Below are 18,297 nucleotides of genomic sequence, written 5' to 3'. Positions count from 1 at the left end.
ACCTTACTCAACAAAGTAGTGCTCTTCCTTACCGACCTCACTATTGTTTTTTCAGGGACCTTCCTTATCTACTTCTCAGATTACCCCTTTTATCGACCTCTTTCTCCAATTGCCGCTTCTTTCTTCCTGTAATATGTTTTCTAACCTCACTTTCTTTCGAACTTCACTGCACTTTTTCTTTTACTATCACCACTTTAACACTGTTTTCCTGTCCTCTTGTCTCTCGTTTTTCCGCTCACTAATACCTTTCTTTATTATCCCCTATTCTTACTACTCACTCCTTACTTGCCTTACACGTGTTCCCTTTACCCAGACACTACCACACTAATCTCACTTTATCCTTTCAAACTTTCAAAATTATTCACTTTACACTTTTTTCTCTGCTGCTTCTTCACTTTTTACACTTCCTCGTACTTTTATTTCTTTTAATTTTTACTTTAATTCCTTTTTAATTACTCTTTCCTACGGAGCGCTTTCTCGACACGTCCGCACTCTCTCGCATGCACAACGGAACCACCGAATTTATTAATATTAATACTCCATGTAATTCCAATACATGAGGCATCTTTTCTTAGCAAAAATTATCTATACACTAAATATACGTATCGTCATCCAACATGTATCAATCACGCGACTCGAGAGCTTCTACGCATGCTTAATTCCTAGCGTCGTAGCGCCGCGCCGTGTGCGTAATTTCAAATTTACTTATATTCTAAGGAAACTTTTGGTTCGACTATTGGTAGTCCTGTTAGCTCTATGTTGTGTGACTCAGTAATGGGACTCCTAGAAGAAAAATGTTAAAATGTTCTTGATTTTGAAGTACCATTTTATTACAGGTACGTGATGATTTCCTAACTTTTTTTTTGACACATCTAATTAACTACACTCTGTATTTATTTAATAAATTTGACAGTGACTTACAATTTACAGTTAAGGAAGCAACTAACAATAAAATTAATTTTTTCGAGCTGTAACTGAACATGGAGATTAGTTGTTCAATTATCACCAGTTGGTACCTTAAAACCAACTCATTTGGGCCAATATTTCAACTATCACTCTCACGATCCCTTCCCCCAAAAAAATGCAATTATTTATACGTTAGTTTTCTATAGTATTCAATTGGCTGATTTAAAATTTCACCAAGAAAATCTTGCAATATCAAAAAAATTTCTTTTAGCTAATAATTAATTACCCTCTTAAATCGAAATTAACAAATTAGAAACGGAAAAACGAGTTTTGTAGTATACTAAGGGGTGGTGGCGTAACATCGGTCTATATTATGCTTTCATAGCCGTTAAAAGGGCCCACCATAACAATGAAGCCATAAAAATATAAATTTTGAAGTAAAGTATTTTGACGTTTTTTATTGGAGGGGGAAATTCTTTCTTAAGTGTCAAATCTTATTTTTTACCTGTTACACTAAGATATTGCTCCGCAGGTCCCTTGTCCCTTTTATTCGTTCTATTCATTTCGATAACAAGTTTTGGTTGTAGTAATGTGGATGAAGTCAATTATTATATTTTCCTAATAATTTAAATTGAAATAATTTATTTAATTATACAGAACTTTTAAGATCACCCTAACAGTTTTAGTTATAATTATATTATTAATAACTTACTTTTATCCATCGCTGTTTGGTACTGCTTTTTCGAAGTTTCCTAATGCTTTGATAGATTTGTAGCCAGAAAAGATATTTTTGCGATTTCTGCTCTCTGTTGTTGCTGAAACGTCTTTTTTTGCTGTATCTCACTTATGCCAATACGTTATGCCTGACATGTATAATTTAGTCAAAGGATGCGGGAGTTAAAAATTGACTTGAACCTTAGTGGACAGCTGACAGGCATAAAAAGTGAAATTTAGAAAGTTTTAATAGCATTAGAGTGAGTAAAAGAAGTCTCTAATTGAATTAGGTCAACCAATATTAATATTCCATCAAGACTACGGGTGCAAAACTTTCTCCCTTGGTGACAAAAACACAGTCCTCTAAAATGAATTTAAAAAAAATTGTTTTCATGTCAATCATTTGCTTCGTTCCTCTTAGAGTTATACATTTTCTAAATTGTAAACAGTTTTATATAAAGTTTTTGCATTGACTAAGAATTTCTGAGTGAGGATAGGGTAGAATAAAGTACAACTCAATTTTTAAAATTTCTCATTCTTGCAACTGTTAAAGGTGATAAAATAAAATGTAAATTAATAAAAAGTGTAAAGTAAAGAAAATTATTTATGAAGTTGTTTACAAGCTTTTTGTATTCGTAAGAAAATCGCTGTGATGAACTATGACCATATCACTGTTAAAACTATTATTTGAGACGAATATAGTAGCTTTATCGCTGTATTCGAGAACCTGTTTGATGCTTATGTATGACATGTACCTTATTTTGTAGTTGTAATATCTTTTAATGATAATTATTACTACTTTATAACGATTGTAAATAGTTTTATTCATATAATAATTTTCATGTATACATAATAATATACGAATAGTAATATAATGAAAAAAGGAGTAACCCATTTACATACACACAGATAGCTTAATCCGTGGACAGTTAAGTTCAAATTCTGGAATACTAATTTTTAACAAAGAGTTACCTATTGGCCTAGATTTGTTCAAGAGTTTTTTCTGTTATATTGGAAATGATTGCAATAAAATATAATGTAAACTTAGATTTTATGGTTCACAAATAAAGCTAGTCCGTGTGTATCTATCAATATCTAACAGTTTCATAATTAATATTGTTTTTTTAGTTCACGTTAACATGAGGGAAAAAAAAACTGGTGCCCTAAGTAGAGTACAGAAATTAAAAAAAAGGCTAAGTCATAGCTTTGGACGATTGAGTAAGTTATATTTTCGTTAAATTTACTAATTCATATGCTTATAATATGTAAGTTTTTAAAATAATTTCTTACATGTTGTGTTTGCCTTATGCTGTTTCAATTTGACCTAAATATTAAATGAAAAATTTTGCAATCCTTACTAATAGTCATGTGGGTAAGGATTTTTAAATATTAACTTTCACTAAGTCTGACTTAAAGTACTTATTAAGATCTAGGATGAAAATTTTATTTACTGTAAGAAGGTAAACTTAAGTAAAATCTGCATTTTTTTCAGGTATATCATCGTTTTTCGGGCATCCTTTTTTCCGGTTTCATTCATCTCCAGAAATGTTTTCAAAAGAAATGGAATTGCATAAAAAATTTTGACAATGTTAAACATTTATCATCTCTTGGTCAAACATCTATTAAATATTTATGTATACTAGTGAGGCTTCGTCCCCTGCGCGCTCCGTGAACTAACCTCGCAATTTTTGAATATCAGTTAAATACTTCATTTTTTCGGCTTGCCTTGTGAAGCTGAAAAAGTACATAAATCATGCACTTTTAAATTGTAACATGTCGTGCCTCACTCACTTACCTTTAAGTTGGAAGGCATGGCATGTGGTTATTTCATTACAGGACTGAAGGAATGAGTTGGATAGTTGGCACTTTAATAAACAATAATGGAAGACACTAATGTTTTAACATAAAATTTCTCTCTAAATTTTCAAACAACTAAATGCAATTACTACATACAGAATTCCGTTGCTTAACTATCCGATCTCGTCTAATTCGATATAACCTTCGACTTACTGGTACAGGTTTGGCAGTTGCTGCTCGGTACAATGCTCACGTGGTAGAGACGGGGTACAAGGAAATGGGCCTACTGTTTTACCGCTGCAAAAGTGTGAACAGTTGCACTGGATGCAAACACCGAGAGATCCGACGGGAAGGCATCGACACTCAGACACAATAGCCCTTGGCAGCGCGTGCATGTAGGTTGTTTCAGTAGCCCAAGTCGCCATCAGGTAGTCGTTGCGACATCTCCCTGCTGCCGCTCGATGCTGTACAATGTTAAATACTTTTCACACATGCCCGAGGAAACGCACGCCAACGAAATATGATCGCCTCAGAATAACACGTCACGACGGTAAGCAGACAAGAGCGAGAGTACTCCTCCTGCTGGCTCGCAGATTCGTGCTGCATCGATGCCCTAGCTACATGTATGCGTTTGTACACTGTAAAAAATGCTGTAGTAAAATAACTATGCTCAGCAAAGGCAAAGTAAAGACCTATGCTCAGCATAGGGATTTTACTATCGGTTCGTAAAATGTTTTTTCCGGATAGTAAAATTAAATGTCAAGATAGTAATTTTTAGTGAAGCCGAAATCTTCAGAAATTTTTGGCGATCGTGTAGTAATTTTACTATCCCAAGCGTAAAAGTCATATCTTGCATATGAGAAGCACTATCGTACTGTTCATAGTTCCATTTTCACTAAAGGGGTTATGTTCTTATTTCTTCACGTTACAGACACATCTTCAGACACAATTGCGAAACGTGATGATTTGTAGAGATCCGAAATATTTAGCTATTGGTCTACTAAGGTGTATACCCACGATGTCATGAAATGATACATAACCTGAAAAGTGTTTACTTTCCAGAATGCTTTCGCTATATGTACAATATATCTAATACTTACTGATTACAAATTTGTAAGAGCACTGATGATAAATTAACTTTTAATCCTTATCACAATTATTGATTATAGTGCGAGAGCGCGAAGCACGAACCGTAAATTAGGTAGAAATATACATGTACATTAATGTAGTCAATGCGAGATTCCCTTACCCCCATCAAGAGTAATAGCTGCATGTAACTTTAGTACTAGATATTACTTTTACTATCTCGTGCAATTTGGATCAATGTACTTTTACCATCGGAGCGCAATATTACTATTATCTTGTATTTTTTCCGAGGAATGTTAAACTTATTTTCACTATCGGAACGTAGAATCTCCACCGTCTTGTAGTTTTAATAGCCGATTGTATTTATCATGCAGCTAGTAAAATTGATATGCTGAGCAAAGGTCTTACTGTTACCTATGCTGAGCATATTAATTTTATTAGTGGATAGTAATATCAATACGTTGCTAGTGAAATTAGGATGCTCAAGACATAGTTTTCGCTATCAGATATCATAATCACTGTGCTCAGGATAGTAAAAAAAGTCACTATCCGCTAGTGATATTACTACAGCATTTTTTACAGTGTACACATGCACACACCAACTTTAGCGCTCGGTTGAGTGTTGGCCGTGATGCCCATAGTAAAGAGAAGGTACATGGATTTTGGATAAGGCAGGGTTAGTAAGCATCGTATTGCCTCTCCTCTTGTTTGCTAAGTATGTACTTCTACTGTGACGTCGGTTTGCTATGTCACAAAATATAAATGAAATTTTACAATTAGAAGACAAATGATATGAAAATTCTGTTTACCCAGCCCAACAAGAACTGATAGAAAAAAATTTTGAAGACTATATGTTATTGAAAAGAATAAAATTTTTTTGAGTGATAGTTCAGGAGATCCAGGAAAACATTTCTGTATAAAACGTAAATTCATTATTTCATTTCTCGTAGAAAAAAAATGTTATCTCTGGAATGGACTGGTATAGCATCAATATTACTTTCTAAAATAATGACCAGTCAGAAAATTTCGCTTACGGTTAGACTTAAACAAATATAACGTTTGTTCTTGGAATTTTCAACTGAAAGAAAAATTGAAAGAAGTAGATCAAATGGTATGTGACAAGACTTCAATGATCCCGAAAAAAGCCTTAGAAATAGTTAAAAATATTACGTGATTTATGTAATACAACGAGTCATTTTTGTGATACATTAATTGTTTTAGAAAAAGATTTTGGACAGATTTTTGTAGTTTCAAAAAATAGTAGTAAAAGCATAATTGTACAAGAAAGTATTTAATCGTCATATCTTAAACATTGCTGTATATTATAAAACGTAATATCAATATTCGTTTAATAGAGAAAACATTTTCCAATTCATTATTATTACCGTGTATTTTACATAAAAATTAATTTACTTTAGTCTTAACGTTTTCCATGACTATAAATAAATTTCAAGGCCAAAGTTTTAATAATATTGGATTATATTTTACAAAATCCACTGTTTTCGCATGGTCAATTATACGTCGCGTTATCATGATGCAAAAGTAAAAATGGAATTTATATTGAAATAGAACAAGTTGATTATTTGGAAATAAAAAATATTATTTAGAAAGAAATTCTTGACGTTCACTAATCTAAAGTGGATAAGAAAAATTTAATTTCTTTACATTAGCAAAAGTATTAAATTGTTCGAAATAGTCTTGCCTAGTTCATTTAAATAATGAATAAATGTATTAAACCAATGAAATTATTACTTAGATTTTGTTTCATGACGATACGCATTATTTGATGTATTTCAATAAATATGATTTCTATCTTTTTGTGGAGAATAGAGCTACAAGCAATGTCCATGGTTTAAATATTCTTCAAATTTATTCGTTGTTATTGGTTAAGAATAGATGTAAAAGAAGATGTAATGTTCTTATACATATTCAACAAAGCAATTAATAAGCTTTTAGAAAATTTAAGAAAAAAAACCAGCGTGTCATAGCACTACCTCAACGCTGGTGTGAAAATGTGCTAATGCCCTAGAAATAAAGGGCTTTCTTAAAACTGTAAGGAGACCTATGACAGAAGGTGGTCATATAACTAGAAATGACATAACCGATATATTTTAACCTCATTTAGAGATGCGGCTGGAAGCTTACTGGAGGGAGTTCTTCATAATTGTGTTAGATTATCCACTTATTGGGTTATAAAGTTATAAGGGGGGCAAAAAGGGACTATACAAACATTTAACCCAATAAAAATAGGTAAAAACTGACAGTATAGAAATGTGCTGACAAATTATACAGCTAAAATAATGATAACATATAAATAACATATAAATGATGAAATAACATTCGAATAAGAAAAAATAACGTGGAGCAGAGAAGTAGTGAAAGTGGCTGTTTAGAAATTATGAGAGGAATGAGAGGCTTTTTTAAAAAAAGTAAGGAGAGCTGAAAGTTAGGGTGCAAAAAGTGAACAAAATAAAAATGGCATGATTACTGATATAATTTTACTTTATTTAGAGATGTTGCTAATATAAGGCTGAAGAAAGTTCTTTTTAATTATAAAGGAGACTTATTTGGTTACCTGGTTATTGGGTTATAAAGTTATTAAGAGGGGGCGGAAGGTGGGCTAAACAATAATTTAACCCAATAAAAATAAAGTTAAAACTGATAAGGTTTCACCTTATTTAAAAGAAGGGTTGATCAGGGGTTGTGGGGGGCCCATTAAAATCGAGCCGGTGGGCAGAGGTGGGTTGAAGAAGTGGAGGGGGGGTTAACCAACAATTGAACCCAATAATAATTACGTAAAAACTGTTAGAATTTTACCTTATCTAGAGTGGTGGCCGAGGGAAGGGGGCGGGGGGGTTGTATGGAATGACCCTCTAAAATCTCTATATATTATAGGAACATACACACACACACACTCACACATATATGTATAACATTTACTATAAAAAGAATTACAGAATGGTTCATAAAAGATTTAGGTGTCACGTGATAAACTTTACCTCGAATTTTTAAATGATAAAAAGCTTTTTTCTTTACTAACGACATTGGCACTAAATAATGCAAAAAGAAAAGATTATTGTGATATCAAACCAATTGTCTAAAATCATTACTGTCTTAATAGTTGCTTTAATTTTTTATCATACAGACTTTAAGCAGGTAAAGATATAATTTACGTTTACAACAATTGAATTTTTGTCATTTAGAAATTTTTGCTAAAATTTTGCGCAACAACATTCGCTTTGTAAATTTTTTAGAAAACTGCTGTTTTAGTTCTATAACAAAAACCTTGGTCAATCGACAAAGAATTTGAAATGATTTTTTAAACTAAATTTAAATCGCAATAATGAAGCTGAATCTTTTAGAAACAAAAATTTAACGCAATAAAAATAAAAGTAAAACTTGATACAATTTCACTTTATTCAGAGTGGTAGCTGAGAGCGGATGGCGGTGGTCTAAGTGGAGCTCTTTAAAATCGAGTGTGGCGGCTGAGAAAGGATCGATGGGGGGGGGGGGGCTAACCACAAATTGAACCCAATAAAAATAAGGTTAAAACCAATAGACTTTTACCTTATTTAAAGGGCGCTGAGGGGTGGAGGGGCGGTGCAGGGTTGTGTGGAATGACTCTCCAAAATCACTATATAATATCGGGAAATAGTAGATGAAGATAAAGTTGATTTAGTTATTTTTGGGTTGGTTTAATCGCTTAATGGTAAATTGCAAGTGAGGTTAAATCATGGTTCCAGTTAGGTTTGATGAGATTTTTGGTTAAGAAAATTATTGCATTTTGTTGGGTATTTAACGTTTGTGGATTCAATTGCGCCAATCAATTCAAGTCTTGTACAAAAGATTTCAATATTTTTTTTAAAAAGTCTTAATTTTGTACAGTTGTAAAAATAATACATTCTAATAATGACGAAGAAAATAAATTTGTGCAACAAAATAAAAATTTATTTCAGAAAAATTATACATCGTGAATTAGTATATTGTAGATTTTTATGTCTTTTTTAAACCTTGACCATAAAATTCCTTTTCCGAATTTCTTACAAATTCATTTAAGTTCACGTTTACTATAAATTTTCACACATACATTTAAATGTGTAGATCTCTTGAATTTTTTTTACCATGTATGCATTCGATTTTTTTTGCAAGAGACTTATGCATACTTAACGTGCTTCTAAGATACATGTAAAAAACGTGGTAGAATTATGCCACGCCAGATTTTTAAGAGCCCCTAATCTCACCTCAGCTGCATTGTTAATGAGTTCCAATTCCTTTGATTTTTGCCTTATTTTCATTGGATTAAATATCTGTTAAGCCCTCTTCGGCCCCTCTCCACCCCCTCAGCCTCACCTTACAATTACATAATCTAATAAGCCATCCTCACAATTGTTAAAAACTCCCTTAAGCCATTCTTCAGATGCATCTGTAAATAAGGTCAAATTATGTGGGTTATCATGTCATTTTTAGTTAAATTATTTTCTGCACCTTCTCGCTTAGCTTTCCTTAAACTTTATAAGAAACCCTCATCAGCACCCTCACAATTTCTGAGAACACATTGTCTGAGAAACGCTTTAATATTTATTCTAGCCTTTTTTAGCCACTTTCCACTACTCCCTCAATAATTATTTTATTTGTATAATTTGTTAAAATATTTCCACACCACCCGTCAGAAAGTGCTATGGCATGCTGGTTTTTTTTTATTTCATGTTTTTAATGAGTTTATAAATTGCATTGTCGTGTATCAATATAAAATTGTTTCAATTTTTAAGTTGAGCTCATGTGATGATGAACCATCCCAAATATTGTTCAGAAATTCAATCGGAAAATTTATATAAAAATCACTATCAGATTTATCAACACTCTTGTAAGTAGCATGATCTGTGCTGTAATTGGTTTTTATTTCTTTTTATATGTGATTTAGAATTTTATTACTCCTAAAGTAAGTATATTTATTATGAGAAGTAAGTTTAACATTATTTGTCGGAAAGTTTATATCTTTACCAAAAATATCGGAATAAGCATTAGTTGTTTGTTGTCCATTTATTTGGCACTTGTAATAATTCAATCTTTCCTTCTGCAATACCTAATGATAATTTTAAAAACGTTTTGTCAATTGAACGAATATTGATATTAAGTTTTAGAATACAAAACAATGAAGACTTATAAATTATTAGTTCCTTTTTGTATAATCATGCTTCTATTTTTATTTTTAAAAACTTGACGTATCCATCTAAAATCTCCTCCTCAAACAATTCATTTATTACCCAAATGGACCTTTGTGTCCGATAAATAACGTAACGTTCTTTTAACTATTTCTAATGCTTTTTTGGTAATTTTACAGTTTTCTTTGAATGGAAAAATTGAATTGGAATGTAATGAAGCATTACTTTCTTTTTCTTTCATAAAATATTCAATAAGAAATTGTTTTAATTTTTCCCACAAATTTTTGCCTCAAATATCTTGAGACATTAAAAACCACCCAAAAAATTTTTATACTTAGCATGGCAGCATAACGTTACATGCTGCTTCAAAAATATAACAAAGTTTGGAATCGTGTTTCACTGAACCTAAAGCAATTGTAGCATCCGTAAATGTACTATAAATTATTCCGTCAACTGTTCTTAACATTTTCGAAGATTCTGCTTTAGTAATAAGTTAAAAAATTGGTTTAAAAGTTAAAAGTAACGCTCCGAGCCGTTAGGAGACACTATGTGAAGTCGACCTATAGTTAAATTATTTCGAACCCTTTTCCATTTTACTTAAGTGTTTGTTACTAAATTAAAACAGTAGTACTCAAGGAAATTAACGTAGCGAATTTTCTAGCGCAAAATTTTGTCAAAGTGAAAGACAAAAATTTTGTTGTAAACGTGAAAGAACATTTTTACCAGCTTTGAGTCTGTATAATAATGATTTAAAACAAATATTTAAACGATGATGATTTAAGATATTATATTTGATATTACATATTACAATGATATTTTTCCTTTTGCATTATTTATCGTCAATCGTAAGTAAAGAAAAAAAGCTTTTTATCATTTAAAAATTTGAAATCATGTTTGTTACATTACACCTAAAGCTATCTTAAACAATTCTAATAATCCTTTTTACAGTCAATTATATATATGATGACTTCTCTTCTTCTATAAAAAAAACGTTTGCCAAAATAGCTTGTTTTTTATACATTTTTGATTTCTGTCTATAACATTTTTATTTTTTTACCTCAGGCGTGTTTTAAAGGCTGATGTGTCCTCAGTTCGGAAAGTAGGATTCGCCACATAATGACATCACTCCGTGGCTACATTCCGTCCCTTGGGCCCTGATTCGCATTTTCTTTGAGCCGCAAAATAGCCCCAGAGACGATGGCACTCATCTGACATGAACTACCATTTCCTACCTTAGGAGTTTTTAAGAAGCTGGTGTGTCCTCGGTAGAAAAAATAGGATTTGCCACGTATGCGCCATCAATCCGTGGCTATCTTAAGTCCCTCGAGCCGTGCTTTGCAGATTCCTCGGGCCGCAAAATCACTCCGGAGACGATAGGACTCATCTGGTGAAAACAACCATTTCTTACCATAGACACAGAGAGAAACTCTCGTTTTGTGCGCTCTGGCCACATTTTGCGCCCTTGTTATCACTTTGGGCCCACCATCAGAAAAATTTTTTGCACCCTCCAGGCCCAAAGTACTTTTCTAGGGCTCAAAGTAGTTAACAGGATGCAAAGTGTGCCCACGGGCGCAAATTTTCATTTAGCTCCCTCGGTAAAAAGAACATTATACGTGACTCGGGCACCAATATACAACTGTGCTCTTCAGGTGCTCATGTTTGTACTTGTGCTCTCGTGACGGAATGTACCATTGTATCTGTTCTATTTGTTGACACATTTTTTTCCGAACTATTATTTTTTAATTATAAAAACTCCGATGTAAATAAACACAGACTTCTGCATATTGCTCCAGGTTACATTTAATTATACTAATAACCAACTACAACTTAGTAAAAAGCAAAGCACATCTTTTTTATTTTTAGAAAATATAACGTTTTATTTTTAACCTTATACTAATACATATATTAATAAAAATTAAGTTACTGTAAATCAGCTTACAATTTTACTCCCAGTAATATAAATAAATAAATTGTAAATGTACAAAGTCTATCTTTTTGCGTCCTGAGCAATGTAGAAAAATATGTAAAAATACGTATAAAAAATGAAATATTTAACGATTAATAAGGTCACTGAAGGCTAGTAAGGTACGTTTGTAAAAAAAAATATGAATCAGAAAAACAAAAACACATGCATATATTTACAATGTCAATTATTCATATGTTACCAGCAAACTATATTCACTAACATTTCTACGTTTACGTATTAGTTGGTTTTTAAAGTTTATGTCTCATCGTAGTTTGTTGATAAAATAATATGTATACATATATGCGTATCAGTAGGTTTTGGGGTCCACCAAAGTTAGTAGAGTGTCAGTAATATCATACAAAGATGGTATGGTGGGACGTGGAGCTGGGCGGTGGGGTTATAAAAATTTGGCATCGGGTGGTAGGAATTTATATGTGGAGAGTACTAATAGGCTCGAGGGGTTGTGACAAGAAGTAAGATAAATCAAAAGAAGAGAGGAAACGACAGAATATCACTTTTTGTAGGAAGGGGCATTAGGAGTAAATTGAGTTCTGTGGCGGTAAAGGTTTGCAAGAAATTCGTGGGAGGCTTTGTTGAGTTTTAAAGAGTTTGTATATAATACTTTGCACAAACATTTATAGAATAAAGATGTACATACACACACAATCACACGCACGCGCACACACACACACACACACACACATGTACCTTTTTATATTCTATAGTCGTTATTACTATATCTTAAGATTTGCGTCCCTACCCCGCTCTACCTTCCCCTACACTGCCCCACGCATTCCCACTCTTTCCTACGATTCACGTTATTTTTCTTTTATTTTTGAGCTTAATCTGACCGTTAAGAACTTCTTTACCCTACTCCATGCTGCCCCACACTTCTTCACGCTGCCACACCCTCCCACATGCTCCTTGCTTAGTCTCTTCTTTACCCCTTCCTTATCTTGGACATTACGCGCATGTCTGAAATAACAAAATTTTTTTATAGCGTTATAAATTTTTTATTATTTTTAAATAACATTTTGAAATAATAATATGAAACATACTTCTGAACAATGTTATCTGAAAATAAAACAGTGTGTAAACCAATGAGTTTTTAAATAATACATGTATATTTATATTTCATAACAGTTTATTGCATTTATTTGAACGCATTCTTAAAATTGACTAAGTATATTGCTTAAGAGTTAATTATTTATTTTGCATAAGTTCAAATATCTTTGCAGAGCATCTTGGCTTAAAAATCCTCTTTCACATTGTCGACAAATATTTTTGTTGACTACTCATTCGTGCGCTAATTACTCAGTGGTGCCTTTTTAAGTGATAAACTCTTTTCTAACGGTTGTTGCAGGTGTAAAGTTTACTGAAGTATTTTGTTTTTTTTTTTTGTTTTTTTCTAAGCAGTTCATGTACTGAAACAAAAAAAATTATGATAAGCTACGTGATTATGAGTCTAAAATTTTTACTTTAAAAAGGAAGTTTTTTTTTACATTTCAATCTTCATAATATTGTTAGAAAAACTTGAAGATAAAATTGTTCAGTAAATTTTGTTTATCGAATATAATTCAATGAAATAGGAAAAATTGCTTCTAAAACTTTTTTTTCTATTTCTTATTTATCATCACAATCGATTTGAATGGATAATCCATATTTTCACTTTTGTATCTTGATAAAGCAACATACTGTTGACCATGCGAGAATGAATTTTTTTTTAATAGAAACCAACGTTGTCAAAACATTGGCCTTGAGATTTATTAATGGTCATTGAAAGTGCTAATACTAAATAGAATGGCATTTGGTACAAAACAAAGGGTAATGAAGATGTATTTCCAGTATTCAAAGTTATTTTTAAGATAAAAAGTTTTTTCTGATTTTTTCACCAGATACAGATTCAGCTTCAATGCTATATTTATATAATTTTGTAACTTGTTATCTCCTGCTATTACATAAACTGTCAGCAATTTTGAAATTTCTGATCAGCATTACGATCGCTATAATTTTTAAAATTTAGCTCATGAGGTGGCGAACCTTTACAAATATTATTGAAAACTTCAAGTGGAAAATTTATGTTAATATCGATCGTCGTTAGACTTATGAATTTCTTTAAAGGTTTCATGATCTATGCTGTAGTAAGTGTTTATTTCGCCTGGTAAATGATTTAGAATTCTGTTTTTTGCAAATTGATTGTATTAATTATGAGAATTAAGAATAACGTCATGTATCGAACAATTTTTTTTTCTGAAGAAAATCGTCAAGCAAACATCATTAGTTTTTCACGTTCTGTAAATTTTGAATGATTTTATTTTTTCTTTTCCGATTTCAAACAATTATTATGAAAACTCTATGTCATTACAGCAAATATTAATACCTCATTTCGTTGTATGAAAATATTACTAAAGAAATTATGATTTAATACTTTTGTATATAATCATCCTCCTATTACTCTTTTTCAAAACTGTCACAGTTTGACGGAAACCTCCTCCTAAAATTAATTATTCGTTTCTAAAATGCATGTCTGTATTACAGAAATCACGCTAAGTTCTGCGACTGTTTCTCAGAGATATCTCATGAGGGTGGTCAAGGGTGGGGGGGGGCGAGAAGGAGTTGGAGAAAAAATTTGGTCTTACAACTATATAAATTAAGAGATATATATACATACACCTTTATATAAAATGACTTATGCAGACTCCATGCGCTCTAAGAATATATTCAAATGTGTAGTTATGTGGACCATTTGCATGTGTACGATTGTGTCTTCATAAACTTTTTTTACAAAATAATGTCTACACAAGTCCCCTTTAATATACATATATATATATATATATATATATATATATATATATATATATATTAGTGGCGCGCTTCGCACGCTTACCACCCAGTTTTAACTTATGAGTCTTGTGATTTCATACTTTAAAAAGTAATATATTTTGGATACAAATATTTTCATAACAATACATGGAATTTTCGGAACAGAAGCTTAGTTAAAAAGTTTCTTTTTTAATTATTGTTATTTTTATAAAAATTGTATATTTAGTTTTAAATCTCACTTCAAGTATTAAAAATAATAAAGTAATTTAAATTTTACTTTTTTTCTGTAATAATGACCGTGCGCAGTATGACTTATAACAACATAGTAATGTCAAAATTTAGGAAAAATAAAGAAAATTATAAACCAAAATTATTACGATTTATAAAAAAGTTGCAAGATAATAAAAACATTACAATTTTCAATGGATAAAAAAAAATTTGTAGTGTTACAAATAATTATATAACTAAAAAAATAATTACACAAATAATCAACTACAACTTGGTAAAAAAAAAAGCACTTTTTTTTATTTAAGAATATATTCAATATATATGTGACATTTCGTCGAACCCTTTCGACCTCTCCAGGTACCTACAAAAATGATTGATAATATAAAATTAAATACACAGTTAAGCTGTGCACATCGAAACAACATCATAGAAACACGTGCACGCATACAAATACTTATACAAAAAGCGCCTACCTGACCACTTTATAACGATAACATAATTATGTAATGTACATTGCTTACAAATAAAATTTTTCATGCAAGGACATTTTATAACATAATCAATTAAAAGTCGTCAAAAACTCCATTGAAAATTGTGGTCACAACTAACGATCTACAAATCCGAACGTAAAAAACAAGGTTCATACATAAAATTGTCTTAGAGTAAGAAAAAGTTAGGGTCATTAAAAATACAAATACAGAAATCTCATACACATACACATAACTGCAAAATTTTTAGCCATAGGTTAGAGGAGAAATTATAAGTCACAGAAATGGCAATAACGATAAAAAACGGGAAATGAATGCAATAGTTGAAACAAGTGTACGATGAAGATGTAAAACGAAAGGAACCAAATGTACAAATGTTAAAAACCCAAGATATTAAGCATAAAAAAACATAAACAGATATGTGTACGACTTATAAACTTCTAATTATGGTTATTAACGATATTTCTTACGGATTTATTGAATAAAATCTGTATAAGAAGCAATGAGATTGACAATGTCAGTTTTTTATTGATATTAGTTTCATACCAAATTATACTGAGCATCACTAAAATTAAAGCAATTATATTCAATCACACAACTCTTATTTTAAGTTAAGGGATTGGTGGTTGGTGTGAGAAGCGTGGAGGGGGAACAAGCCCCACTTATATGTATACACATATCTACCTTTATTCTATAGTTGTTTGTGTAAGGTATTCTACAGAAATTTACAAAAACCCAACCCAGCTTCCTACAAATCTATTTACCCCTAACGCCCCCCTCCTTACAAAAAAAGTAAAATGCTGTAGTTTCATCCTTTATTTTGACTTAGCTTACTTTTTATTCAAATCTCCTATTAGTCCTACAACCCCCGTAGCCGTTCAGTACCCCCACATATCTCCCACCGTCTGACGCCAAATTTCTATGACCCCCACCGCCCAATCCTACGTCACACCACACCATCTTTATAAAATCTTACTGATACTCTACTAAGTTTCGTGAACTCTAAAACCTACTCATACACATATACGTATACATATTATTTCATTACCAAACTACAGTGAGACATAAACTTTAAAAATAAATTAATACATAAATGTAGAGGTGTTCTTGAATATAATTTGCTGGTAACATATGTATGAATGACAATATGAGTGTATGCAAATGTTGTTTTTGTTATTCTGACTTGTATTGATTTTTACCAAAGTACCCTCCCGGCCTTCAGTGATCTTATTAATCGTTAAATATCTTGTATCTAATATATATTTTTACATATTTTTCTACTTTGCTGAGGACGCAATAGAAAAGATTTATAATTTATTTATTAATATAACTGAGAGTAAGATTATGAACTGTGTTATATTAAATATGTTTTAATTTATTAGTAAGTATAAGGTTTTTTAGGAGCGGCGTTGGCTCAGTAATATTCGTGCTTGTTTCTTATATAACGCCATTTTAGGGGTCGCAGGTTCGATTCCCGGTGAGTGCAAGTTTTTTTAAAAACAGTTGTCATTGGAAAAAGTTCGTATGCAACCCCGGCTGTTTTGGGGTGAGTTTTCCGTGGAGTTCGCCTCTAGAGTGATTTCATGATTTTTCCTTACCCCACAGGTTTTCGGGCCTGAATAAATCGTGAAACGGTGTTTAAGCTATAAGTAGGGATTAACAAATCCGATTCCAGGCGCCATGCAGGGATCACTGGTCTTACTGGTTAAGAGTGATCCCTGAAAGATGGGGCTTCTCCAAGAATGCTTATTGGCCTGGATCCGATGCTTTAGCAGAGAGCGTCGACGTAACTAGCGAGGAGCGAATGTCCTGAATTACGAAGTCTTCTCTGGGGAAAGACTACACAGTGGCGAGTTGACCTGATGCACCATTGATGCAGAGAGTGTTAGCTCAGCTGTCAAAATATTTTACCAAAGATACTCACACTGTGCCCATGGTATGGTTAGGTATGATATCAATTAAGAGTTTGTAAATGGGTACGCCTATACACCCCTACATATAAGTGGTAAGTGGGTAGTTCTGGTGACTAGGCCAATGGGCTGTCACGGTAACCCGGTAAAAAAAAAAAGTAGAATAAAGTTTTTGGTGTGCTTGTTGTTTTTTTTTTTGTGAATATTAGTAATGAACTACGTAATAAATTATAAATTTCTTATTTAATTTTGTATTATGTGATAATAACACATAGATAAATTTGAATAACACTTATTTATACAATAATTAAAACCGTGGAAGTATAGCCCTATGAAAGAGGCTCATTGTTATGAGTTAATTTACAGAACCAGTCAAGTTATTTGATTAATATTTATTGTGCTGTTAGACGTGTACGTGTTTAAAAGAAAGTTTCGTAGAATATGACAAAATTAAAATAATAATTTCTTTTAAAGGGTAGAAATTAAGAACGTGTATATAAAGCATGAAGTAGTAGGTTAATTTAAAAAATTCTTATCAAAATTTTATCGAAGGGAAGAGAATTTTTCATACCTAGTATATCTTTGAATGTTAATGGAGAATAAGATCAAAGATTGCTGCTTAAACTACTACAAGGGAAGGACCAGGATCTGAAAAATATACGAAAATGAAATATAAATGCAAACAGTTTTTTATTATCACATGTATTCTAAGCGAGACCTGTTTCATTTTGCACGTACACATTTTTTATGTAAATACATTTGTTATCACCCAAAGAAGCATGAAATACATATATACTGGTGGGGCTCTACCCTCAAGCTTGCTTCGCTTGCCAAACTCTACAATTGTTTGTTATTTTGCGTTTTTTTCAGGTGATGAAAAATATATTTACGCAGAAAATGTATGTGCACAAGACGAGACACTTCTTGCTCAGAATACGTGCAATAATAACAAACTTTTTGCGTGTATTTTTCATTTAATAACTTTTCTAGATTCTAATATTCCTTCCATGATATTAAAAAAAATATTTTTCGATCCCATTTTACTCCTACATTTAATGATGTACTCGGTATTAAAAAATCTTGGGTCACGAAATATTCTGTGAGGGTGGTGAGGGGTATATAGGGGACGATATGGGGCTGTGGTGAGGTCGTTGCGTCGTCGGCTAGGAGGTTGGTAGGGATCAGGACAAAAATTATTCCAGGCCATTATAAGAGAG

The 18,297-nt window shown here is 31.9% G+C and overlaps 1 protein-coding gene across 1 annotated transcript in view; it reads left to right on the top strand.

The window, feature by feature from the left end:
* Eip63E (cyclin dependent kinase Eip63E) overlaps positions 1-18,297 on the top strand; it is a 331,847-nt gene that overhangs the window by 56,961 nt on the left and 256,589 nt on the right. The window contains exon 2 of the mRNA XM_089597237.1: positions 2,749-2,838. Coding sequence (XP_089453363.1) covers positions 2,749-2,838 — 90 coding nt within the window. The remainder of the gene's footprint in view (positions 1-2,748; positions 2,839-18,297) is intronic.

The sequence above is a fragment of the Copidosoma floridanum genome, unplaced genomic scaffold, assembly GCF_036245765.1.
Source record: "Copidosoma floridanum isolate Cflo_tuat_1 unplaced genomic scaffold, Cflo_Japanese_pri ptg000031l, whole genome shotgun sequence".
In the NCBI taxonomy this organism is placed as follows: Eukaryota; Metazoa; Arthropoda; class Insecta; order Hymenoptera; family Encyrtidae; genus Copidosoma; species Copidosoma floridanum.
The sequence above is the reverse complement of the archived record's forward strand: the minus strand, read 5'-3'. Positions and strand labels throughout refer to the sequence as shown.